General features: G+C 38.5%; 1 protein-coding gene across 1 annotated transcript in view; it reads left to right on the forward strand.

Annotated features, from left to right (window-relative positions):
* The window catches only part of TBCK (TBC1 domain containing kinase), a 367,627-nt gene that overhangs the window by 318,043 nt on the left and 21,721 nt on the right, over positions 1 to 27,863 (forward strand). The window contains exon 25 of the mRNA XM_089680503.1: positions 10,034 to 10,193. Within this exon, the coding sequence (XP_089536629.1) occupies positions 10,034 to 10,193 (160 nt within the window). The remainder of the gene's footprint in view (positions 1 to 10,033; positions 10,194 to 27,863) is intronic.

The raw sequence follows: 27,863 nt of genomic DNA on the forward strand, positions 1-27,863 counted from the left end.
TTTACAGGTAAATTACATGCATATTATTTGTTTATTTGCCTCATATTCTCATAGAAAGATAGATGGTAAAATTAATCTGACAATAGGGTCTCTTTAAAAAACACAGAAACTCACCATATTGATGTCATTTGACCACAGTTAAAGTCACGTTGACTGTGGAAGCTCACTCCATGTTGTCTACATTTTCTCACAACAGACTCTTTATGTTTACTATAGCAGGCACAAAACATGTTTGAATCATGACCATACTGAAGATATTTTACATTGGCTACATGGCCTTAGCAGATGCAAGTTAATGATTGGTCCACTTACAACAGAATAGCTGTGTGTCCTTGAAGAAAAAATGCACCTTATTGTCCAAATAAAATCCCAGCAGAAATCGCCCTCCCCAAACAAGATAATGCACTAAACCTGTAGGTACCAACACCCCAGTCACATCAAGCCCTACTTTGAAATCGTGAGACTTACAGTGAAGTCGCACGATTTCAGTCGGAGGACATGCCGATTTCAGGTGCAATTTGCAAGACATCTGACACAGATGTCTATGCAAATCACACGAGAAGTAGTTCACGTACTACTTTAGAAATTGGTGCGGCTCCGACCAAGTCTGAACTGCACCGATTTGACTGCTGTAATTGTGGACAATAGGGTGTGACTTGGCATACGATTTGCAAATCCTATGGCATGCAAATCGCATGCCAAGTTGCACCTAGTGCGACCGGGGTGTTAGTGGAACAGGGACATCTGTGAACAGAGGAGATTCCCTTCTTCAGAAATTAATCAATAACACTGTTCAACAAATTTTTATTTTTTGCCAGTTTTGGAAACAAAAGGATCCATTTCTTATTGAATTTCACATTCTGAGTTCAAATATAACAATGAAATTTGTCAATTGGCTCTAGTTTTTCTGTAAACGGAAAGTTTTCTACTATAGGCGTAATGACTACATAATGCACAATAATTATATAGATAGATGTCTTTCCACAAATATAAAGCAAGTGATATTGACTACATAACAAAGCCTAAATGGCATAATATATTGCATAGGATTACCAAGAAAAATTATAGCCATAAGCTAAGTTGAATCATTTTAATACTTAGGATTCTCACTAGTTTTGTCTTCAGTTTGTGTCGGTTTTGCTTCTCTTGGCTTTTCTCTTGTATTCGAGGAAAGGGCTATCTCTTACAACTGCACGTGACTACACGCTTCAGGTTCTTCCTCACTTGACTCAACCACGAAGGATTCTGGTGCTTTAGGAATTGGTAGCCCCTCTCCATGAGGAACTGGACGTATTGCCGATGGAATATTTGGATAGTGCACAGATAACTTTTTCTTCTTATTTAGCCCTTTTACAATTGGAGGCACCATACAAAAGTAACAATTACTAACATGATCTGTTGGCTCTCTCCAAATCATTGGCACAGCGAAAGGCATAGATGCCTTTTTTCCATTCAACCATTGCTCCAGTGCCGTCCCACAAGAATTGCAGCATATATGTGGTGCCCAGCTCTTGTCCTGGTCTCCTATCTTGCAGCCAAAATACAAGTTGTAGGCTTTCTTAATCATTCCTGTTATCCTCCTTTTTTGTGAGATAAAAGTTATTTCACCGCAGATATAGCAGAAATTATCTGCTTTATTCACACAAATTCGAGGCATTACTGAGTAGCCTATATAAGCATAAAAAGAAATGTAAAGACGCTGTCGAACTACAATCAGCTACAGATACTGCAGCTTTTATGCAGTGAAGTGATGCAATTAAAGGCTAATATTGCATCATCTCAGTATACATGCAATTTTCTATTGGTCACCAGTATCAATTGCGCAATATGCAGCTGAAGTTGCATCATAATTTTGAATGGCTTACGTCATTAGATGGGTGAATATATCATGGAAACTAGAGCCAATCAACATTTTTTAGGGTCATTTTCGTTTTCAGCACCCCAAAATTATGTAAGATTAGCTAATTTTATGCCCAAAACTTTTTACCTGTTGAACAGTGTAATCTAAAAAAGTAATTGAGAGCACAACTACTGCAACCAGAATATAAATTTAACCATAAGCATCTAGAGGCACACCAGTATAGAAACAATAAAAGCTTTATATAGGAAGAGATTAATAACAGAACATACAATCCAGTGTACAGGTATTATCAGCAAAAGGGCCTGGTAGGAATTCTGGTGTAATTGTGCACATATACCCAGTTATATATAGTTATTAATAGAGAAACTTCCAGATGAATGTCACAGCAAAGTCCAGTTGCAGGGGCTACTGATGATGTGGAGATGATCTTTGTGCTGTAGATTTGAAGGTAAGATCTGCAATCATGTTGAGATCTTCCAACTGTTGTCCAACCATCCTGGAACAGAGTTTCTCACTGGCAGGAACTGCGGTTTGGCACTGAAACTGTTGCACTGGAACACAGAGTCAGCCTATCTATTCTATTCTTTAGACTCTCCTTAATAGTTTCTAATCTGACATGCAACCAGACCTCTAAGCTAATGATCTTGAGTGGCCACTGGATGTCTAACCTGGTTCTAGCCTTTGTTGGTTATTGAGCCCTAAGATAAAACTAGCTATAGAATCCCAGCCCAGAAAGGCCAGGGTTAACCAAAATAACAGGAGCTGCATAAAAACTATATTACTATAAACTGTTCACCTACCTACAATATACTGAAAGGTGACCACTACACATACAGTAGCACAGACTTGGCTATCTAACACTGTGCATGTGAAATGATAACAAGGAGAGGGCAGAGATGCTCTGTCTGTCACAATGATTTAGACATACAAGGCTGTACACTCAGCAGCTTCAGGTAAAATATTAGATCATAGGAATGGTTGTATAAAAGTCCCTTGCAGCATGGACAGGGCATGTCTCTCTCTTTCTCTCGCTCTTTCTCTCTTGCTCTTTCTCTCTCGCTCTTTCTCTCTCTCTCTCTCTCTCCTCCATGGTTTAAAAACCAGCAACCCAGGCACAGGAAGTGCATGCATAATATATTTTCAGGCATTTACAAATTCAGACAGTAGAGGGCAGCAGATCCCTATACAGGTTACGCTATTCAGAAATGGTTAAAAGATTGCTCCATTTTTGAGTTCTAACATACATACTTTTTCTGTTAAACATAGCTAATAAACTATTATTATATCTTTGCATTATTTTTTAACATATTTTTTAAGAAAAGAGATTTTTTTTTCTGCCATGAAATGCACAAAATAAAAAATTGAGTCTTGTTATCTGTTAAGAACGCTCTGGCTCTGTTAATTTCATATATCATTAAGATATAACAACTTGTAGTATATTATCCAACTAGAAGATTTGATGAGACCTTGCAACCGCCATACATGGCAATATAACTGTTTAGTTAGATCCCTAGAAAGCCTTAAAATGTGTCTTGTATTTTTATTGCATGAGAAATCTCCTTTAACAACTTCTAAACCGCTAATCAGATCATTTTTTCATGTGGACGGAGCCCAGATGATTGTTAGGTTGTTCGAACACATACATGGAAGAAACAGTCAAAGACATGTCTGTGTGAAGGAGCTTTTTGCTTGTATTTAAAAAAGAACAAAATCTTTTCTTTATTATTTCTGGAGGAAACAAAAGATTTTGGTGTAAATCAAAGCAGCATTAAATCACAAAGGCTGTAGTTCATTCTCCAGTGATTACATTTAGAATAAATGGAAGAAAGTGTGTGTCTATGTTACTGCTGGAGCAGAACCATTGAATCAATGAATTAGAGGTGGCTGAGGGTGTAACCTCATCAGAATAGTATGGGGGCACTGCTTAGACCTTTATGCTGCTGGCATTTCTACTTCTATGAGTATTTAACCATTCTTGAACTTCAGACTGTTTTTCAATGTGTACTTTGCTATTTTATCCACATTCTCTTTAATATTCAATACACCTGCCTTTTTTGTTCTTATGTTTTGCATAGATTTGTTTCGGAATTCTAGTTTTATTTTGTTTATTCATTTTCTAATAAATTTAAAGTTTTCAGAACAATTTGAATTCAATTCAGTTGAAAATGTATCACCTGATCCAAATTCTGTGTGACGAATAGCTGGTTGTTAAGGAGAAGGCTGGGAAGCCAGCCGCCACATTCTTAACATTCGATGACTCATCGGCTGTCAGTGGGGAAACCAGCTGAATGTAAAAAAAGAATTGCCGGCAATAAAAAAAATTAGGAAAAAAAACGTTGTGGGGTCCTCCACATACCAGACCCTCATCTGAGCATTCAGCCCAGCAGGTCGGGAGGGGAGGGGGTGAGCGAAAACCCCCTCCCTTCCCCGAGCCTTACCAGGGCACATGCCCTCAACATGGGGGAGCGCTTTGGGGTAGGAGAGCTAGATACGGATTTGGGGGGGAACATACCGTTTTTCTGTATAATTTTGGCATGAGGTTCCCCTTAAAACCCATACTAGACCTTAGGGACCTTGCTCCCCACCCTCCAAAGCAACTTGTTGATGGGGGCAAGTGTCTCTTCCCCACAACCCTGCTCTCTTTTTTTTTTTTTTTTCCCTTCAGTTCGATGGCCGGCGTTCATCGTGACTGACATTGAATCTACTTCGGGGGATTTTTATTTTTGGGGGTTTTTTTGTAATACAGGATTAGTCAAAATCTGGTGCTTTTTCTAACTTTTTTAGTGAAGGAGTAGGGGTACTATACATGTGATAAGCCCCCTACCCGCAGACCCCCAAAACCACTGCCCATGGGGAAGAGACCCTTGTCCCCATGTGAGACCCCCTACCTTAAAGCACCCCCCTCCATGTTGAGGATATGTGTTCCGGTATGGTTCGGGGGGGGGCGCTCGCTCTTCGCCCTTCTTTTCCTGACCTGCCGGGCTGCATGTTTGGATAAGTGCCTGGTATGGATGGGGGGTCCCAATGTTTTCTTAAATTTGCATTGCTGGCAATTCTTTTTTTTTTGCATTCAGCTGATGAGTCCTCGATTGTTAAGAACACAGCAGCTGGCTGCCCTTTCCTTAAGGTGGAGCTTCCCTCTATCAGTCAATGTTGACCCTTTTTAATCCTTATGCTGCTAGCATTACTAAACAGATAAGAAAGTATATCATATTTACTTGTTTGAAACTGTTTTTTTTTACATTTCATTAGTTACTTCCTAGTTTCCATGCCTAGGCAAATGATGTCATACATCCCAGGAGCCTTCAGGAGGGGAGGGGGGGTTTCTCAGCTAAGCACTCCCTCCTACCTGCATGCCTGAGCTAAGAGCAGATGGATTCCAGGAAGTAAATGCTACAAGAATCATCTGCCCTTACTCAAGATGGCAATAGTCAGAAATATAGCATGGAGAGATGGATGGATGGGGTAGTTTGCTTTGAATATTAAAAATGTATTAATTAGTGCTTTTGATTTGTGATGCTCAGATACAGTGTAGTTCTTCTTTAACAACCAGCTATTCTTCACACAGAATTCGGATTGGTCAATACATTTTTGATCAATTTGAAGTGTTCTGAAAATTTGCAATTCATTAGAAAATGACTAAACAAAACAAATTTTAACAGAATTTGTTACAATTGTTATTTGGAAATTAGGATGCATACGAATTTCCGAGTAACCAAAAATTCATCCAAATTTAGATTTGGACCTAAACAAATTGCACATGTCTAATTTGTGAATGATTTGAGGCAAACACTTAAAGTGACACTAAAGGATATCCTTATTCTATAAAAAATAATCCATCCACTGTCACTACTTCGTGGCCCTGTAATCTATTTTTCATTGAATAATTCCATACTTTATTATTCTGTTTCCTTGTAACGGCCTCCATAAGCTCCTGAACTTCCCGTTTTCCCTCTCACTTCTGTTTGTTTGGAATGGCAGTGCATGTGCATTGTTCTATGCACACTACTACAAATCCCATAGTCCATCTTCGGAGCAAGCAGCATAGGGTGGGTAGGTTCCAGGGGCGGACTGACCATTTGGAAATTCGGGCACTGCCCGAGGGCCCAGGGTCAGTAGGGGGCCCCCTGAGATGCCCCTGGTACCTTTTTCATAGGCTTTTTTTGATTTTGGGCAAGGACACAGGGGCCCCATGATCCCCTATTGCCCAGGGGCCCCATGAGTTGTCAGTCCGCCCCTGGTAGGTTCCTACATACAGTGGGACTGTGGAGAATGAATGTAGCCACCCTCTAATAAGAAGTCGAATCACAGCAACGAAAAATGAAGTTGGAGGGGCTGAGAACAATAGAAGACACTTTTTTGAGTTAAAGTGATAATAAAGGCAATTTTTAAAAAAAGATAAACAAATATGGTATACTTATCTGCTCTTTGCAATGTTTTTGTGCAGAGCAGCCCTGATCCTGCTCTTTTTGGGTCCCCTACCTGCACTCCTGGCTCCTCCCTCCTGCCGAGTGCCCCAAGAGCAAGCAAGTTGCTGTGGAACCATTCACAAACAGAGCCAAGGTTCAGCTCCGCACTCTCTCTCTCCTTACTGGCTGTGATTGACAGCAGTGAGAGCCGAGGCTCTCATGCACATTGCTGGATCGCGATCGGACTCAGGTAAGTATTAGGGGGGCTGGGAGGGCTGCTGCACACAGAAGGTTTTTTATCTTCATGCATAAAATGCATGAAGTTAAAAAACCTTGGACTTTTACAACCACTTTAAGAATATACAGAATATAAAAAAATATTTTTTTTTTCATCAGAGTTTAGTGTCACTTTAAGACATCTTTGCTAATCCATGTAACACTTAGAACATCCCAATCAAATATAAGATTTCAATTCCTGCAGACATATAGAGTACATTCTAGCTCTCTGTAAGTAACCAGGTGACTTCTGTGTTTTGGGTTTTTGCTGCCAGAGCCAGAACTTGTACAACCCTAATTCTTCTCATGCAGCATGTTTTTTTTAATATGCAAAAAAAGAAAATCACATGATGTGATACAGTGGGGGAGATTTACTAAAACTGGTGCACTTGTGCTTGATAGCCATTTTAACAATAAAACCTGCAAGCTGATTGGTTTCTATGCAGAGCTGCACCAGATTTTGCATGCTCCAGTTTTAGTAAATATCCCCCAAAGTGGCACTTTAAAAACGTGTATAATAGCTTGCTATGCTGCATTCATTAATGTTTATGAAACACATGAGTTTACAAATCTTTTCATAGAGTACCATTTATGTTAAAATGATTGGGTGCCAAGCTTCAGGACAAATCTGAAAGTTCAGTTTGTGGTCCCCATGGAGCCTGGAATGTAATCAGGGATATCTCTTGAGACTCAAGAACAACACATCTGTATAGCTTTGATTCTCCTAGAGGAGATCAGTGTTCCTGGGTCTGCACACAAGCAGTGGCCATTTTAGGAGGACTATGCTATTCCTTTTTTTTTTCTTTGGGGGATCAGGAACATCCTACATTCTGACATGGATATGTCCAAAATTATGGCGTGGAGATCTGGCAATTGTATTGTCTTAGACATAGAAGAAGCAAGGGGCTGACTTAACAATGCTACTAGTAAATCTATAAGATCACATTTGGTTGAACTCACCCTTTAATAATCAACTATGAAGTGTGGTAAGGACCAGGACAAGGGATGGTCAGGAGGGACAGCTGCCCAGGGCGTGGTGGGGATTTGGGGGATTGTGCTAGAAGGGGTGATTTGGATGGAGGAATTTGTGTTAGGAAGGGGGATTTGTACTAGGAAGGGAAATTTAGCAGGGAGCATTAGTTCTTAGACAGAAGACTTAGGCAGATTTGTGCTGGGACAGGGGGATTTTTTTTTTTGGGGGGGGGGCGGGGGATTTTATGCTCATGTGAGGGGTAGATGATTTGTGTAAGGATAGGGAATTGGTGGGGGGATTTCAGCTGATAGAGGGGATTTGTACTGGAAGAGGGGAATTTTTGTTTGTGGAGAATTTTCGGTTGCAAAGAGAATTTATGCTTGGTGGGTAAATGTACAGATTAATGCTTGATTTTTTTAAATTTATTTTTGGGTGGGCGAGAGTGGATTTTTGCTGGCATAATTTTTATTCATTTTGGGGGGAAAGCTGTTTAGTATTTTTGCCCTGGGCGCTAGATAACCTTGTCCCGACACTGCACTTTGTGCATAGTCCCTAGACTTTTCATGGCCTTGCTAAATAATCCCATTAAGATCCTATTAATCCCATAGAAGATTGTATAACAATAACAGTGTTTATATGTGTTCCAAAGTCGAGTTTACAAATAAATCAGGTGAAATGAAGAGCATATACACTTTACAGTCCCACCACACCTGAGGATAAAAACTGAAGAGGTAAGGATATCATACTGAAAATGCAAGATTGATATGCACCTTTCCTGGAAATACAGGTCTCAGCTTGCAAGCTGTATTAGAGACATTTTATAGGACACCTCTGTAATTTTGTGGAGAACTGAAGAAACATGCTCTCCGTACATCTTGAAAATTGCTGGCCAGCACAGACTTGTCAGAGATATATCCCATTTATCAGTTTCCTGAGGAGCCTATAAAACAAACTAAATAATATGGCCTAAGGGTTGCGAAAGTACAAGTGTTGTGAGACGTACAGTATATAGGAGCACTGCCTGTTACAACGGCAGCAAAAGATTTCATCTGGTATTCTATCAGAAAATGTACAGAGGCCAGTAAACTCTGTTAATTTCAGGCAACAACAAAATGAATGTTTGATGTGAACTAAATCTGAACACGTACGTGATAAAATGGTAATGTTCCTCAGTAGGTTTGTGCTTGGGAATATAAAGATACTAAATATTGTATATATTTACAAAATCCTTACAATAAGTTCATTATCAGTTGTATGTTCTCTTGCTTGATATTTTTATTAAGATCGTAAGGTAGTGTACAAAAACTATCATGTAAGACAGAAAGCTTAGTCAGAGACACTGTTGACATGAGTGCTAACATTTTCCAGAAGGTTTAAACTGAGCATACACATAAGCAGTCAACAAGTGTAAGCTTAAGTATAGATAGTACATTCAGAGAGATGGTCCCCAGTCTATGTGGGAGAGCTTAGTCTGTAGGATCCAAGATACTCTGTAGAGAGTGTAAGTTAGGTAACATTATTATGGTAAGGTAGTTTTTAAGAAGAAGAAAGTAAAAGAGGAGGTGAAAAGTGGGGGGAACGAAGGAAAGGAAAAGAAAAAGGGAGGTTGGGTTCACTTCCATCTAGGTTAACCACATGTCTACAGACAGAGGTAGCCTAAACCGTGAGACAAGAGGAATGTCTCATGTTTCTAATAATGATTGGTCAAAATTTGGGGGTAATTATCAAGTCAGTTCTATGCTCTCCCCAAGAACATATTGCAATCATGTAGGATTCTGACATCAGGTTGTGGCCAAATGTGCAGATACGATCCAAATTTTGTTTTGACTAAAAATTTCTATCACAGGGGCCTGGTGAGCTTGCATGGTTAGGGTTATGAAGAAGGTAGGGCATAGAGAAGAATGACATTTCTTGTAGATATGGCTTAGACAGGGGATGCTTGGAGAGGTCCAGGAGTACCAACAGCTATGTGATTGTTTCTCAATATGGTTTGAAGTAATCTTTATAAAGGTAATCTGAAAATGAGCCTCTGCTTTCCTAAATAACACTGAGGCCTGAAAAACTAAATTTAAGTTTAAATGGCGATATCAACAGGCTTTAAACAAAGATTTAATTCTTCCACAAGTCTATGGGGATGCAAAACTGTCTTGAAGCAGGTCAATTGCAGACCAGAAGGAGGTCAGCTGTAGGTCCGATGCAACTATCAATAAATTTGGATTTATCTCAGAAACATCTCAAACTTATACCATACTAAATCCATCAACACAAGCTCAAAGCTTGTCGACGCAGGCCCTAAAGATGAAGTACTTCCTGTAGTGTCTACAGTTATGGTTTGCAAGTTCTAGACATTGACACCCCTGTGTCATTACAATTTCAGGCCCTGCAGACAGTTCTCTGATTTGTCAAAGTTTATGAATATAAAGCTATTAAACATTGTTTAAAATTGGACTGGATGTGTTGCCTATTTTTCTCCTCCAGTGTCTGTTTACAACCAGCCTTAACTATTGTCCTCAGCTTTAATCGTGGTCACATACCTGGTAGCATCAATATGCCCTTTGGTTCTGCGTTCACAGCTGATGGAGAATTAGTACCAGGTCCAGCTAGCTCCACTGTTCAAAATTTCAAAGGCAAAGTCATTGTGTCAGTTGGACATGTTTCATCAAATGCAGCTGAGGTAAAGTTCTAAAAAGAATTTGTTTTTTTGTTCATAGATATTTGTGTGAAACTGCAATAGATTATATGTGGTGGTAATCAAGGACATAGCAGCAATGGTAAAGATAGTTTATATCCTTACCCTCTTACATCCCACAACATTAAAATTTGTTTTTAAACATTATTGGAAATCACTTTAGCCAATGTGTGAATATTTTTTGTGTGCATATATTTGTAGTTGCCTCTTAGGCATTAGACCAATTCCAACATATTACCTAAATAATATGACAAGCTGGTCTCCCCTGTAAATCCCACACATTAAGATTGTTGCATGGCCCTAAATCATCTCTACCATGCAGTAATCACTCCAGGTGTTTGACCAGACTAGAGTTCAGATAACACAGTAAATGTCTAACAACTTGCAGGTTTCACCTGTAGAACTTCTCAGTCAATCGTAGGGCATTCATAGTGGAATTTTGTGCTGCTAGACCATAATTAACAGTATCAGAAATCTCTGTGCATTTTAAACTGAATTTACTAGCACTTCTCTTAGCTATTAATATGCACTGTATTCTGCATTTGGTATTTTATCAAATATATGTTATACAGTCAGGTCCATAAATATTGGGACATCGACACAATTCTAACATTTTTAGCTCTATACACCACCACAATGGATTTGAAATCGAACAAGATGTGCTTTAACTGCAGACTGTCTGCTTTAATTTGAGGGTATTTACATCCAAATCAGGTGAACGGTGTAGGAATTACAACAGTTTGCATATTTGCCTCCCACTTGCTAAGGGACCAAAAGTAATGGGACAATTGGCTGCTCAGCTGTTCCATGGCCAGGTGTGTGTTTTTCCCTCATTATCCCAATTACAATGAGCAGATAAAAGGTCCAGAGTTCATTTCAAGTGTGCTATTTGCATTTGGAATCTGTTGCTGTCAACTCTCAAGATGAGATCCAAAGAGCTGTCACTATCAGTGAAGCAAGCCATCATTAGGCTGAAAAAACAAACCTATCAGAGAGAGAGCAAAAACATTAGGCGTGGCCAAAACAACTGCTTGGAACATTCGTAAAAAGAAGGAACGCATCGATGAGCTCAGCAACACCAAAAGACCACGGAAAACAACTGTGGTGGATGACCAAAGAATTCTTTCCCTGGTGAAGAAAACACCCTTCACAACAGTTGGCCAGATCAAGAACACTCTCCAGGAGGTAGGTGTATGTGTGTCAAAGTCAACAATCAAGAGAAGACTTCACCAGAGTGAATACAGAGGGTTCACCACAAGATGTAAACCATTGGTGAGCCTCAAAAACAGGAAGGCCAGATTAGAGTTTGCCAAGCGACATCTAAAAAAGCCTTCACAGTTCTGGAACAACATCCTATGGACAGATGAGACCAAGATCAACTTGTACCAGAGTGATGGGAAGAGAAGAGTATGGAGAAGGAAAGGAACTGCTCATGATCTTAAGCATACCACTTCATCAGTGAAGCATGGTGGTGGTAGTGTCATGGCGTGGGCATGTATGGCTGCCAATGGAACTGGTTCTCTTGTATTTATTGATGATGTGACTGCTGACAAAAACAGCAGGATGAATTCTGAAGTGTTTCGGGCAATATTATCTGCTCATATTCAGCCAAATGCTTCAGAACTCATTGGACGCCGCTTCACAGTGCAGATGGACAATAACCCAAAGCATACTGCAAAAGCAACCAAAGAGTTTTTTAAGGGAAAGAAGTGGAATGTTATGCAATGGCCAAGTCAATCACCTGACCTGAATCCGATTGAGCATGCATTTCACTTGCTAAAGACAAAACTGAAGGGAAAATGCCCCAAGAACAAGCAGGAACTGAAGACAGTTGCAGTAGAGGCCTGGCAGAGCATCACCAGGGATGAAACCCAGCGTCTGGTGATGACTATGCGTTCCAGACATCAGGCTGTAATTGACTGCAAAGGATTTGCAACCAAGTATTAAAAAGTGAAAGTTTGATTTATGATTATTATTCCGTCCCATTACGTTTGGTCCCTTAACAAGTGGGAGGCACATATGCAAACTGTTGTAATTCTTACACCGTTCACCTGATTTGGATGTAAATACCCTCAAATTAAAGCTGACAGTCTGCAGTTAAAGCACATCTTGTTTGTTTCATTTCAAATCCATTGTGGTGGTGTATAGAGCCAAGAATGTTAGAATTGTGTCGATGTCCCAATATTTATGGACCTGACTGTACATCTTTACAGGGATGACATATTTATTTACAAAGTTTGTTGTTCAAATCTGTCAGCTTGAATTTATTCTTTCATTTGCACAGTCTCTCCTTGTTTAATTTTCACATAGGCTCTAAACCTTAGAAAATTATATATAGCTTCTGATCCTCAGACTACCAATGACCAATGAACATCTGTAAGAATATAAGTATCAACTCTCGAACAATTATCATAGCACAACCTTACTTCTCAGTGATTACTTGTATTTTATTTATATGTATTACCCTGTCAGAGCAGAAATGTCAGGCTCTAGAGCGTCCTGCCTCCTATCTAAACTGAGCTCATGCAGAAGGCAGATCAGCCACTCTGGGGGTCTAGGGCCTGTCAGTGGGCTCTAGTAGGGAGTGAATACGAAGTATAACACATAGGCCTATCTTTGAGAGCAAAGGCGGCACTATACTTTAGCAAAATAGAAGCAGAGATGCACATTCCTACTAATGCCTATTCTTGACTAATCTTTAGCCAGCTTGCCAACCTGATCAATTTTAACATTTCAAACATACATGTAAAAATCTGAATTTTGCTAAAAAGTTACTTAGATCCCCCAACCATTATATATTTTCTAAAAGCACAGGCCCTGGAGAATAAAATGGTGGTTGTTTCTATTTTTTGTCACACAATATTTGTGCAACGGTTTAGCAATGCAAGTTTTCAGGAAAAAAAGTATATTTTAATGAATATTAGTGCACACAAGCAAAATGACCCGTTTTTGGTAAAATATAAAAGATAATGTTACCCAACATGTTACACTTTAAAATTGCTAATGCCCATGGAATGGCAACAAACTACAGTACATTAAGTTATCCACAGGCAATGCTTTAAGTATCCGTTTAGAGTTACATACAGTCAGGTCCATAAATATTGGGACATCGACACAATTCTAACATTTTTGGCTCTATACACCACCACAATGGATTTGAAATGAAACGAACAAGATGTGCTTTAACTGCAGACTGTCAGCTTTAATTTGAGGGTATTTACATCCAAATCAGGTGACCGGTGTAGGAATTACAACAGTTTGCATATGTGCCTCCCACTTGTTAAGGGACCAGAAGTAATGGGACAATTGGCTTCTCAGCTGTTCCATGGCCAGGTGTGTGTTATTCCCTCATTATCCCAATTACAATGAGCAGATAAAAGGTCCAGAGTTCATTTCAAGTGTGCTATTTGCATTTGGAATCTGTTGCTGTCAACTCTCAAGATGAAATCCAAAGAGCTGTCACTATCAGTGAAGCAAGCCATCATTAGGCTGAAAAAACAAAACAAACCCATCAGAGATAGCAAAAACATTAGGCGTGGCCAAAACAACTGTTTGGAACATTCTTAAAAAGAAGGAACGCACTGGTGAGCTCAGCAACACCAAAAGACCCAGAAGACTGCGGAAAACAACTGTGGTGGATGACCGAAGAATTCTTTCCCTGGTGAAGAAAACACCCTTCACAACAGTTGGCCAGATCAAGAACACTCCCCAGGAGGTAGGTGTATGTGTGTCAAAGTCAACAATTAAGAGAAGACTTCACCAGAGTGAATACAGAGGGTTGACTACAGGATGTAAACCATTGGTGAGCCTCAAAAACAGGAAGGCCAGATTAGAGTTTGCCAAACGACATCTAAAAAAACCTTCACAGTTCTGGAACAACATCCTATGGACAGATGAGACCAAGATCAACTTGTACCAGAGTGATGGGAAGAGAAGAGTATGGAGAAGGAAAGGAACTGCTCATGATCCTAAGCATACCACCTCATCAGTGAAGCATGGTGGTGTTAGTGTCATGGTGTGAGCATGTATGGCTGCCAATGGAACTGGTTCTCTTGTATTTATTGATGATGTGACTGCTGACAAAAGCAGCAGGATGAATTCTGAAGTGTTTCGGGCAATATTATCTGCTCATATTCAGCCAAATGCTTCAGAACTCATTGGACGTTGCTTCACAGTGCAGATGGACAATGACCCAAAGCATACTGCAAAAGCAACCAAAGAGTTTTTTAAGGGAAAGAAGTGGAATGTTATGCAATGGCCAAGTCAATCACCTGACCTGAATCCGATTGAGCATGCATTCACTTGCTGAAGACAAAACTGAAGGGAAAATGCCCCAAGAACAAGCAGGAACTGAAGACAGTTGCAGTAGAGGCCTGGCAGAGCATCACCAGGGATGAAACCCAGCGTCTGGTGATGTCTATACGTTCCAGACTTCAGGCTGTAATTGAGTGCAAAGGATTTGCAACAAAGTATTAAAAAGTGAAAGCTCCGCCCACACGGTCAAGTTTGATTTATGAATATTATTCTGTCCCATTACTTTTGGTCTCTTAACAAGTGGGAGGCACATATGTAAACTGTTGTAATTCCTGCACCGTTCACCTGATTTGGATGTAAATGCCCTCAAATTAAAGCTGACAGTCTGCAGTTAAAGCACATCTTGTTTGTTTCATTTCAAATCCATTGTGGTGCTGTATAGAGCCAAAAATGTTAGAATTGTGTCGATGTCCCAATATTTATGGACCTGACTGTAGGTGGTCTGGTGCTAGAATTATTGCTCTCACTCTGCCGTTCATGGCAATACCTCACATATGTGGTATGATCACCGTTTATGTATGTGTGCAGGACCTAGGTAAGAACTCCCATTTGAGCATACATTATTTTTTTTTACACGGTCTCTTTAATTTTTTTTTTTTATTCAACATTATTGCTATCACAAGGGGTGAAGAACATCCCTTGTGATAGCATGGACAGTGACAGGTCCTGTTTATGGTGAGATCTGGGGTCTGACCCCTATCTCTCCTATGCCCTCAAAAGCATCTGATCAAATTGAGGTTATTTTGAACAGATGCATACCTGGTAATGGCTTGTAATGCTGGTAATGGCTTGTAAACAACAAACTAAAATCGGAAGGGATTAAATCCTCATCACTTTCAGCTTATTTGTCACAGAGGAGGGGAAGGAACAGATGTACTTTCCCCTCCTCTGTACTCAATCAGCCACATAGGTTGCTGTGGTCCCGAGTTCCCAGATAGCACTGGAGAGCCCAGGAATGACAGGAGGGTGGCCCATTTGCACACCATGTAAAAGTGATTGGACAGCTATAGAGCCCCTCAGATCACTTTTGCAGGAAAGCCCATTGCTGGCTATAATTTTGATATCAGGATCATGGTTACAGCTACAGTCGTAATCCTTGTATAAACACTTCCTCACAAGGACAGATGTATGTGCAGAGGTCAAGAGGTGATTTAAATAGTTCTTTGCCTTTTTAGAAATCTAATACACTAGCCAATTCAAAGCAAACTATAGCATTCTCTGATACACTTTGACAAAAATTATTTTCAGTGTTGCCCTTTCCAAATAAACATGTGGCCTGTTTCTCAGTCTGGCCTAGGGTGTCCATTTTGCAATATCCCTTCCATATATTCTGTATTTCTGATAAAGTACAGTAAATATATTATGTGATGTCATGCAGGGAAGCTGATGAAGCTGATGGTTGGACTAGCATATATAACAAGGAGTTTGCATTACTGTGCAGAATGAGTAAATAATAAATAAATGCATCTGAGATGGATGTCCTAACATGGATGCAGTAGGCTTTGCTCGCATTAGATTAAAAGTTTCTACTGAAATAGGTGTCTCTGAAGATAGCCATGTTTGGCAAATAAAATATAACTCATGTTTAAACTTTATTATATTTTAAAGGTTTGTGTTTTTTGAATTTTGGTACATATAATTGTTACATTTCTTTTTCACTGAAAACGAATATTTACCAATTTCTTTTATCATACAGCAGCCCTTAGATAGAATGTAAATGCTCAGTTGGTGGAATAAAAGTTTTAGAAATTGCTGTGAAAATGGGAAAAATAGAGCGACTTTTTTTTTTTTTTTTTTTAGCTTTGGGTAGGTTGGGGAAGAGGTGGAAGCTTTGTTGGGTTTTTATTGCTGTCTTTGTCTTTGCCTGAAGTTCCACTTAAAGGCACCCTGATGGCCCAGACATATGGGGGTTTATTTACTAAAGCTGGAGAGTCCAAAATCAGACTCCCTTCTGCATAGAAACCAATCAGCTTCCAGGTTTCATTGCCAAAGCTTCATTGAACAAGCTGAGGTTAGAAGCTGATTGGTTTCTATGCAGAAGGGAGTCTGATTTTGGACTCTCCAGCTTTAGTAAATAAACCCCATGGTGTTCATTAGCAATTACACTTAATCTTGGAGGTCTATAACAGCAATTATATTTACATTTATCTCCAACCAACACTTTGCTTTGGATAGAGTGGGAAAGGTTTAGAAACGTTGTATTACCATAACTGATAAAGAAAGTGAGGGGTTCCCCAGCTGTGGATACATAAAGCAATAAAAGCCTCACAGAGGTTTTAACTCTTAATTTATGAGTATTTTATTATACTGTCCAGCATAGCTTATTACACTATGAATAACATGAAATAATTATCAGTGTGCACACATAACCAAAAAAGAAAAGATTCAGCACTATGAGCCCCGGGGCCACAAAGATGTAGCTGTTGTAAGCCAGCAATCTCTCCTGGGTGACAGTGCTCTGCCAACAACTGAAAAACAGTGTCAACCCAGACACATAGAACTGCCATAAAGTACACCCCCAGGTGAGGTGCTGTTTTAACCCTTTCTAACCCTTCTCCATTCTACTGAATAACATATGTTTTGTATTGCTTTATTGGTCCTACTGGAGCACTTTCCCTTTATTATCTTGGTGATCACTGACAGAAAGAGGAAGCAAGGGTAAATCTTTCCAGTGAAGACACAGACAGCAGTAAAAATCTAGCAGAAGTCCCGACCCATCAACATTCTACCCAAAACAGAAGAAAATGATTTTATTGCAGTTCTGCTCTCCATTTTCAGTATTTCTCTCAATACTGTTATCTGCTTTGTTTGTGTATGAATTTTGTGTGGGCCCAGGCAATTCCTAAAACTTGATATAAAGCAATGTAATTGTACTGTCAGCTCTTTTTCTTGTAAAGCACCGAGCAAACTGTTGGTGCTATATAAATCTTGTATTATAATAATAATATTGATAAAACATGTAAGCACACCAACATATAATTTATGCTTCAAACATATATTCTAAAAAGTTATTTACTGTGTATACAGTATTAAAATACTGTATAAATACATGAGTATTATTATTATTATTATTATACAGTATTTATAAAGCGCCAATAGTTCGCTCAGCGCTGTACATTACAAAGGGGGACAGAACATGTGACAGAACAATACCAATACAATGCAAAACATGAGGGGATCGAGGGCCCTGCTCTTTCAAGCTTACAATCTAGGAAATCTAGTACCTTAACCACTTGCCTACTGAGCACTTTTAAATACTGTACATAAAAAAATTAATTTTTTTTCAGACAAATAGAGTTTTCTTTTGGTGGTATTTATTCACCACTGGGTGTTTCATTTTTTTGCTAAACAAATGAAAAAAAAAAGACCAAACATTTTGAAAAAAAGTTTTTCTTAGTTTCTGGTATAAAATTTAGCAAACAGGTAATTTTTCTCCTTCACTGATAAGAGCTGATAGGCAGCACTGATGGGCACTTATAGGCTGCACTGATGAGGCGGCACTGGTGGGCATTGTTGAGGAGGCACTGATAAGGCTACATTGATATGCGGCACTGTCAGGCAGCACTGATGGGCACAGATTGACCGCACTGCTGGGCACAGTTTGGCATCAGTGCCCTGATTATCAGTGTAGATGTCTTCATTCACACTTGCCGATTATCTGCAGTACTTTCGTGATGAAAGTACTGCTGATAACCGGCAAATGTTTACGTGGTGATCCGCTGTGATTGAGCACAGCTGATCACGTGGTAAAAGGCCGCTGTGATTGTCCCTTTACCATGTCATGAGATCAGCTGTGTCCAAGGGACACAGGAGATCACAGAGAGTGCTGGGGGCGTGCGGGGGTCACGGTTCTGGGAGGACATTATATAACACCCCCCCCCAGAACTGGATGACCATGCTGTAGCCATCATTCAGCTATAGCCTTATCATCAAGTGGATAAGACATGCCTTTTATTAAATACCTCAGACTGTCTACTTTTCAAAAAGGGGTCATTTGGGGGTTATGTTTTACTGTCCTGGTATTTTAAGAGCCTCAAGAAATGAGATGGCGGCACATCAGAACTGATCAATTTTCAGATTTATATATTGTTGTTTGGAGTCACCATAACTTTCAAACAAACCAATTAATATACACTTAATGGGATTTTGTTTACCAAAGGCATATAGCAGAATACATTTTATACTAAAATTTTGAAGAAATACCATCAAAAGAAATCTCTATTTGCGTGAAAAAAGAAAAATAAATTTCATTTGCGTACAGTGTTACATGACTGTGCCATTACCAGTTAAAGCAGCGCAGTGCTGAATAGAAAAAATGGCCTGGTCATGAAGGGGGTAAAACTTTCAGGAGCTTAAGTGGTTAAGGGATCAGAACATTATATCAGCTATGAAACACTTAGTAAGACATAGGACAAATATATTCATATTAGTATGGACTAATCCACTGAATGTACATAAATATAAGAACACATTACAAAAAGGTTACCTGATGCAAGGTGTAAAGTTTGTGAAGTAGAACCCTGTTCCAAGGTTTTGGAGGCAATATATCCCAGATTATTAAGCGCAACCAACCTATCATCCCATTAACCGACTACTTTTACAGGGTTTATTAGACCCTAACATCACTCACTCTACCTGGCTGTTGAGGAATACTCCTGATTTAGTTTTTCTTTCCACTTTCTTACCTTTAATTTTTTTGTGTGTCATGTAAAAGGTGTGAAAACCATATGTCTCTAACAAAAATCCTTAAAACATGACCTAGAATGGTTATTTTGTTGTGATATAAAATTTAAAGGCCTCTTATTTTTACATGGGATATACAGTGCCTTGAAAGGGTATTAACAGTGGCTAAATGGTTAGCACTTCCGCTTGGCAGTACTAGGGTCATTGGTTTGAATTACAAGCACGGCATCACCTGCCTGGAGTTTGCATGTTCTCCCTGTGCCTGCGTTGGTTTCCTCCAGGTACTCTGGTTTCCTCCAACGCTCCAAAGACATGCTGGTAGGTTAATTGGTTCCTGTCTAAATTGGCCCTAGTATGTGTATGTATGAATGTGAGTTAGGGACCTTAGATTGTACACCCCTTGAGGGTTAGGGACTGATGTGAATGTGCAATATATACATGTAAAGTGCTGCGTAAATTGACGCTATATAAGTACCTGTAATAAATAAATAATAATAATACCCCTTGAAATTTTCTACATTTTGTCATGTTACAACCAAAAATGTAAATGTATTTTATTGGGATTTTATGTGATAGACCAACACAAAGTGGCACATAATTGTGAAGTGGAAGGAAAATGATAAACGGTTTTAAAAATTTTTTACAAATTAGTTAAACGTGTGGCATGCATTTGTATTCAGCCCCCCTGAGTCAATACTTTGTAGACCTTTCGCTGCAATTACAGCTGCAGGTCTTTTTGGGTATGTCTCTACCAGCTTTGCACATCTAGAGAGTGAAATTTTTGCCCATTTTTCTTTGCAAAATAGCTCAAGCTTAGTCAGATTGGATGGAGAGCGTGTGTGAGCAGCAATTTTCAAGTCTTGCCACAGATTCTCAATTGGATTTAGGTCTGGACTTTGACTGGGCCACTCTAACACATGAATATGCTTTGTTCTCAACCATTCCATTCTAGCTAGGGCTGTATCTTTAGGGTCATTGTCCTGCTGGAAGGTGAACCTCTGCTTAAAGTCTTTTGCAGACTTTAATAGGTTTTCTTCTAAGATCGTCCTGTATTTGGCTTCATCCATCATCCCATCAACTCTGACCAGCTTCCCTGTCCCTGCTGAAGAAAAGCATCCCTACAACGTGATGCTGCCACCACCATATTTCATGGTGGGGATGATGTGTTTCGGGTGATGTGCAGTGTTAGTTTTCAGCCACACATAGCGTTTTGCTTTTAGGCCAAAAGGTTGAATTTTGGTATCATCTGACCAGAGCACCTTCTTCCACATGTTTGCTGTGTCCCCCACATGGCTTCTCACAAACGTCAAACTGGACTTCAGACTGCACTCTTCCATAAAGGCCAGATTTGTGGAGTGCACAACTAATAGTTGTCCAGTGGACAGATTCTCCCACCTGAACTATGGATCTTTGCAGCTCCTCCAGAGTTACCGTAGGCCTCATGGCTGCTTCTCTGATTTAATGCTTTCCTTGCTCAGCTTGTCAATTTAGGTGGATGGCCATTTCTTGGTACATTTGCAGTTGTGCCATACTCTTTCCATTTTCAGATGATGGATTGTACAGTGCTCCGTGAGATGTTAAAAGCTTGGGATGTTGTTTTATAACCTAGCCCTGCTTTAAAGTTCACCCCAGGTCTCCTTGGCCTTCATGATGCTGTTTGTTCACTAATGTTCTCTAACAAACCTCTGAGGGCTTCACAGAACAGCTGTATTTATACTGAGATTAAATTACACACAGGTGGACTCTATTTACTAATTAGGTGACTTCTGAAGGCAATTGGTTCCACTAAAGTTTAGTTAGAGGTATCAGAGTAAAGGGAACTGAATACAAATGCATGCTACACTTTTCAGATATTTAATTGTATAAAAAAATGTTGAAAACCAGTTATAATTTTCCTTCCACTTCACAATCGTGCCACTTTATGCTCGTCTGTCACATAAAACACCAATTATGTTTTTGGTTGTAACATGACAAAATGAACATTTCATGGGGTATAAATATTTTTTCAAGGCACTGTATTTTGCATTGTCTATAGCAGTGTTTCTCAACCTTTTTTCAGTCAAGGCACCCTTTAGAATTATGGACAGTCCCGAGGTACTCTTTAAAATTATGGACAGTCTTGAGACACCCCATTCTAAAATGTGAAAAACTATTCTAATAGTTGTAAATAATGCAACAACATCCACACACGTAGGACACCCAACATTAGAGTTGATTTATCCTTCCAAAGCAATTACACTTTTGCACACTAGTACTGACTAGTATTCCAATGTTTCTCTTCTCCCTCAGTTATTCTCCATCACTGAGCTAATGTGACCCCATCACTGACAAAGAGGGGCAGGGGAGGGTCAAACTAAGATGCTGTGCAGGCAACTGACATTATCCTTATCAACTGATGATGTCATTGGTTGTCAGGACGCTAGAAGGTCGTAATGGTGAACAATGAAAACCTGTGACTTTGTATAACTAAGAGGTAGGCTTGTTCCACCCGCTGCCTTGTATACAAGTTTTGGGCAATTTTTGGACATTTTGCCAATGCACCCCTGAAGAAACCTCAAGGCACCCCAGTTGAGAAAGGCTGGTCTATAGAAGGGGAATTGTTTTAGCTAGTGAAATAATACAACAGTGTTCTGATATGACCATTCAAATGTATACACAAAAAAACACAATCCTACTTTTAAATATAAAAATGAGTTGGCTTTTAAATATACTGTATATGAGCAAAAGAATTAGTGATACTAATCCTTTTCTTATAATAATTTGATATCTGCATTTTTGATGCTCTTGGTACAGATATGCTGTATTTAAAACCTTCTTACAGTATGTGCAGACTGTAGGAGACCACCAGCACATTGCAATTAGAAATGTTAAAAAAAAAAAGTGGCTTAGGTTTTTATCAGTGATCCCATAGAGCTGCCAGTCAGTTTTACAACTGTAATCAGCAATTAACCAGTGTCAGTATTCTCACCAAAATATAACCCCATAACCTTCCTGTATTATGACAGGATAATTATACCACAGGTCATTTAGTAGGAAGTTAGGGAGAATACAGAGAAAAGGACCACATCCTGCAGACCCAGGAAAGCTTAGCAACCGTCTGAATGTGTTAGGCCTTGTAAAGTTTACAAAAATGTCATGCATACTAAATGTTTGTGATGTCAGCTTGAAGGAATTCTGACTAGACCCTACAGTGATAGAAAGAATTTTAGTATATCATATACACTCGAGACAAACAAGACTAGTCATATATTGTATTACTTCCTTATAGTAAATAAATATGTAATGAAAAAGTTTAGAAGTGATTATATTTGTTACCTTTTATATTCATTGCCAATTTGATGATTGTATGCTTTGCCTTTTACATCAAAGCGACTCTATGGGAAAAGACGTACAATGAGGTTTGATGCCTGCAAAAAATTGTACCGGGGGTGGACAATAAGCTAGTTTTACTTTTCAAATTAACAAGTAGGAGCAGTAAAGTACAGGACAAACCCAGAATATAGGATACACGGTAAAGATAGGAAAACTTTAAAACTCTTTCTCATTTAGAGGAATATAAATATTATGTTAATAAAAAAATTAGTTTCGTCGTTATTTTAATAATTTAATTTATTAAATTTGTTTAATTGGGTTTTCTAAATTCGTTTTGTTCTTTTTTTTTTATTCGATTAGAATTTTCAGAATTGGGTTGAATTCCATTCAACCGAATTCAGAAAATTCAAATATTCTTTATATTTTATCCTGTTCTATTGTTTTTCTATTCTATTCTTTTCTATTATATTATTTTTTTGTATTGTATTATTTTCTTTTCTATTCTTTTCTATTCTATTTCAATATATTGTATTCGAATTTGAATGTATTCTATTTGAAATTCAAATTTCCGATGGCAGTTTTATTCTTTCTATTTTATTCTATTCTATTCCATTCTATTATATTCTTTTATTCTCTATGCCATTCTTTTCTATTCTGTTTTTTTTCTATTCTATTCTTTTGGAATTTGATTTTTTTTCTATTTGAATTTCAGAAGACTGTTATATTTTTCTATTTTATTCTATTCTATTTCTTCTATTCTATTCATTTCTATTCTTTTCTTTTCTGTTCCTTTATTTTCTGTTCTATTTTATTCCAATCTTTTATTTTCTATTCTATTCTGTTCTTTTACTCTATACTTCTCTATTCTATTCTCTTCTATTCCTTTATTTTCTATTCTGTTTTATTCTATTCTTTTATTTTCTATTCTCTTCTGTTCAGTTTTACTCTACTCTTTTCTATTCAATTATTTTGTTTTCTATTCTAATCTATTCTATTGGAATTTGAAATTATTCTATTTGAATTTCAGAAGACGGTTATATTTTTTCTATTTTATTCTATTCTATTTTCTATTGTATTTTTTTTCTTTTCTGTTCCTTTGTTTGTATTCTAATCTTTAATTTTCTATTCTGTTCTGTTTTAGTCTATACTTTTCTATTCTATTATTTTCAATTCTATGCCTTTATTTTCTATTCTGTTTTATTTTCTATTCTATTATTTTCTCTTCTCATCTAATCTATTCTATTCTTTTCTATTTTATTCCTTTATTTTCTATTTTGTTTTCAAATTGGATTTTAATTCAAGTCAATCCAAATTCAATTCTATTCGAATTTGATTCAAATTTTGGACAAAATTTCCTTTTGTTATTTTGGATTTGTTTAAATTCATTAGTTTTGTAATTTTTAAATTTGGATACATTCAAATCTCTGAATAATGAAAAATTAGTGCAATTTTTTTTTCGGAACGAAACGAACCGCACATGTCTATGGCAAGACCAAAACATCCATCTTTAAATTTTCCCAACTAGACTGAACATTAAAACTTGTTCTTTTCTCCATATTGAATTTGTTCCTGTTATAGACTTTACATCTTCTGCAGGGATAATAACCCTGTTTTACAAAAATAACTATTTTATCAATGACATTCAGTGCTAAAATATTCCTCAAGCAACGTTCTTAAAAATAATGGGTTGATCTCTGGGTACAGAACCCAAAAACGTATCTTTTTTTTTTTAATGAGCCAATATTTCCTAAATATATTTTTTAACTCTTCTATGTTCGGATGATTAAAGTCATTGTGAAGGCTGAAGGTTTTTCACCTTCATGCATTCTGTGCATGAAGGTAAAAATCCTTCTGCATGCAGCTCCCTTCACAGTCAACCTAATACTCACCTGAGCCCCCACTTGATCCAGCGATATGCATTAAAGCCTCAGCTGTCCTGGGACTCCCTATCTTCATTGGCTGAGACAGCAGTGGGAGCCATTTGTTCCCACTGCTGTCAATCACAGCCAGTGAGCCAATGAGGAGAGAGGCGGGGGTGGGACTGAGCCTCAGCTCTATGTGTCTTATGTATGCATAGAGCTAGGCACGGGAGTGAGCATGCACCAGTGCCCCCATAGCAAGGGGATTGCTATTGGGGGCACTGGTCAAGGGGGAGGAGCCAAGAACGCTGACAGGAGACCTGAGAAAAATCTATTTTTATTTCAGTTTGTGCCCTATTATCTTCCAATTGATCACAATTGTTTCTGCTACGGACAAATTGTCCTTTGGATTTATTGTTAATCCACAATAGGAGGCGACAGTTCCTTCTGAGAATGTATCCATTCCTGTCTGTCATTTTGAAATATGATTTCATATGAAAATAGTGAGATCTAGGAAATTAACCCTTAGTTTACTACACTCAAAAGACCATTGGATACCCTTATCAGTTATTTAGTGCCAACATAAAAGAATATATATCTTGTCCAGACTATTAGGGGGAAATGGGTGTCAAAATTATGATCTCTTCCTCCCACCTGGCCATAAACAAATTGACTAGGATGGGGGAAAACTTGGTGCCCATTGTCACCCTCTTTTGTCCGTACAGAACAAGTGGGAAGATATCTGGGATAAAACCAACAAAACATGCACACTTAAAATCATATAAGATAATCAATATAAGATTTTGTTTCATTGGCACCTTACACCTGAAGTCTATGGTCATGCTATTAGTCTACAGGAACATTACACCACATTTATTAAAGCGCTGTGCTATATAAATCCTGTATAATAATAATAATTGGGAATGCCCTAAAATACGTTCCTTTTGGAAATCAACTTGTTCTCTTCTAGAATCCCTTTTTGGCTAGATGTTTAATAGCTCTAAAATAGAAACAGCAATTACGGCCCTCTCAAACTGGTCTGCATAAAAATAGTCATGATGTGCAGAATATAGAATATTTGACAGCTCAACTCCATAACACTATCCCAAAATGTAATAAAATTTGGTATCCCTGGCATCTTCTAGAATTTTAATTTTGTTGAGCGGGATATCTTCCTGGTGTCTTGTCCACTTGGAGGTATGTGAGGTTGTTCGGTGAGGTGGGTTATATTCCCATCCCCCCTCAGCCCCATCACCTCCCCTCTTTTTCTGTTTCTTCTCTTTCCATTTTCTTTACTTTTATATTTGAATGGGCAACTCTTGATGCAGCAGACTGTATGTCCAACTTTTTTATATGTTACAACAACTTTGAAGGCAGGTTTTGATCTTTCTACATCTCTCCTATACTTGAAAAGCATCCTATGTGTTTTTTTCATATCATTCATATTCTTAAGCTGGGTTTTTGGTCTTACTCATGTTTTGTAACATTTTGTCTTTATATAGGATGATTATGCTCAGCTGTTGCCTATTGTATGTTGGGGGGCGAATTTATATAACTAAATCCATAAATCAACTTATTTGTATGCTCACCACTGATTATAAATGTACTGTTTCATTGTTTTGATGCAAAATTAACCAATCACGTACTGCCCACTGCCTTTTTACTGCGGCAGGTACATGTATGTGATCCGTCTGTGCTGTCATTTGCTACAGCATAAGTTGGTTAGCAGACCCTGGCCAATGATTTATGGCCGGGATCTGCTGATCAGCTTAGCGAATGACAGTTACAGAGCCCTATGTTTTCTAACACTGGGCTCTGTACACTTGATTTACGGATTTATTTACACAAATATGCAAAGCAGGGAGAAAATACAGCCACATCTATTAGTCAAAGCAGCACACATTACACACATTTCACATTGTTTGGCACACAGTTAACCATTTGATTGCCCCTAGAGTTAACTCCTTCCCAGACAGTGTCATTAGTACAGTGACAGTGTATAGTATTATCACTGATCACTGTATTAGTGTCACTGGAGATGTCTGTGTCAGTTACTCAGTTCCCACCCAACCACGGAAATTTAGCAGAATACTGTACATTTTGGACTAAGTTTATGAAGAAATGGGATTATTTTAATGTTTTTTATTGGATATGTATTATAGCAGAAAGTAAAATATATATATATTTTTGTAATTTTCAGTATTTTTACATTTAATACAAAATAAAAAAAATGGTAATCAAATACCACCAGATAGCTCTATTTCTGCGAAAAGAAAAAGATATAAATTTAATTTGGGTACAGTGTTGCATGACTGTGCAATTGCCAATTAAAATAGCGCAGTGCTGAATAGCAAATGGAGGGAGTAAAATCTTCTGGAGCTTAAGTTGAAACATGTAATATTTTGAGATACCTGCTCTTCTATTTTTCACTGAATAAAGTTTATAGTTTGATAGGATGATGTTGTTAGTTTCATAGGTATTTATAGAAGGCATCGCCCATTTACAAATACACTATATTACCAAAAGTATTGGAACGCTTGCCTTTACACGCACATGAACTTTAATGGCATCACAGTTAGTATGTAAGATTCAATATTGAGTTGGCCCTCCCTTTGCAGCTACATCTCTTCTGGGAAGGCTGTCCACAAGGTTTAGGAGTGTTTATGGGAATGTTTGACCATTCTTCTAGAAGCGCATTTGTGAGTTCATGCATTGATGTTGGACGAGAAGGCCTAACTCATCGTCTCCACTCAAATCCGTCTCAAAGGTGTTCTTTTGGGTTGAGATCAGGACTGTTCCCGCAAAGGTGGGAGCATGAAATTGGCCAAAAAGCTGAGGTATATTGACTCCTTAAGGCTACGTTCACACTAGCATTGTGTGCAGGCGGCAGAGAGGTGTTTGGGAAGCGTTTTTACCGCTTCCCAAACGCCTCTGACAATTCTGCACATTGCAAACGCCTAGCAACCGCCGCTAAACTGCGCATGCGGCATTTGCAGAGCGTTAAAAAATGCTCCGCAAAGGCCAGACCAACGCTTGCCAAAGCTATAGGGGCGTTTGGCAAGCGTTGGTAAAACAGTCAAGTGTGAACGAGCCCTTAAAGTGTTCCCCTCACTGGAAATGATTTGCCATGCCCAATCCCTGAGAAAAAACAAACCCACACCTTAATAACCCCTCCACCAAACTTTACACTTGGCACAATGCAGTCAGGCAAATACTGTTATCTTGGCAGCAGCCAAATCCAGACACATCCATGGGATTGCCAGACAGAGAAGTGTGATTTGTCACTCCAGAGAACACATCTCCACTGCTCTAGAGTTATGCACTTGGTGATGTAAGGATTGGATGCAGCTGTTCGGCCATGGAAACCCATTCCATGAAGCTCTCTACGCATTGTTGTTGTGCTAATCTGAAGGCCACTCGAAATTTGGAGGTCTTTAGCCATTGACTCTGCAGACAGTTGGCGACTTTTGCACACTGTGAGTTTCAG

This window comes from Staurois parvus, unplaced genomic scaffold, assembly GCF_062004578.1.
Source record: "Staurois parvus isolate SC_StPar_1 unplaced genomic scaffold, SC_StPar_1.0 ptg000244l, whole genome shotgun sequence".
Taxonomy (NCBI): Eukaryota; Metazoa; Chordata; class Amphibia; order Anura; family Ranidae; genus Staurois; species Staurois parvus.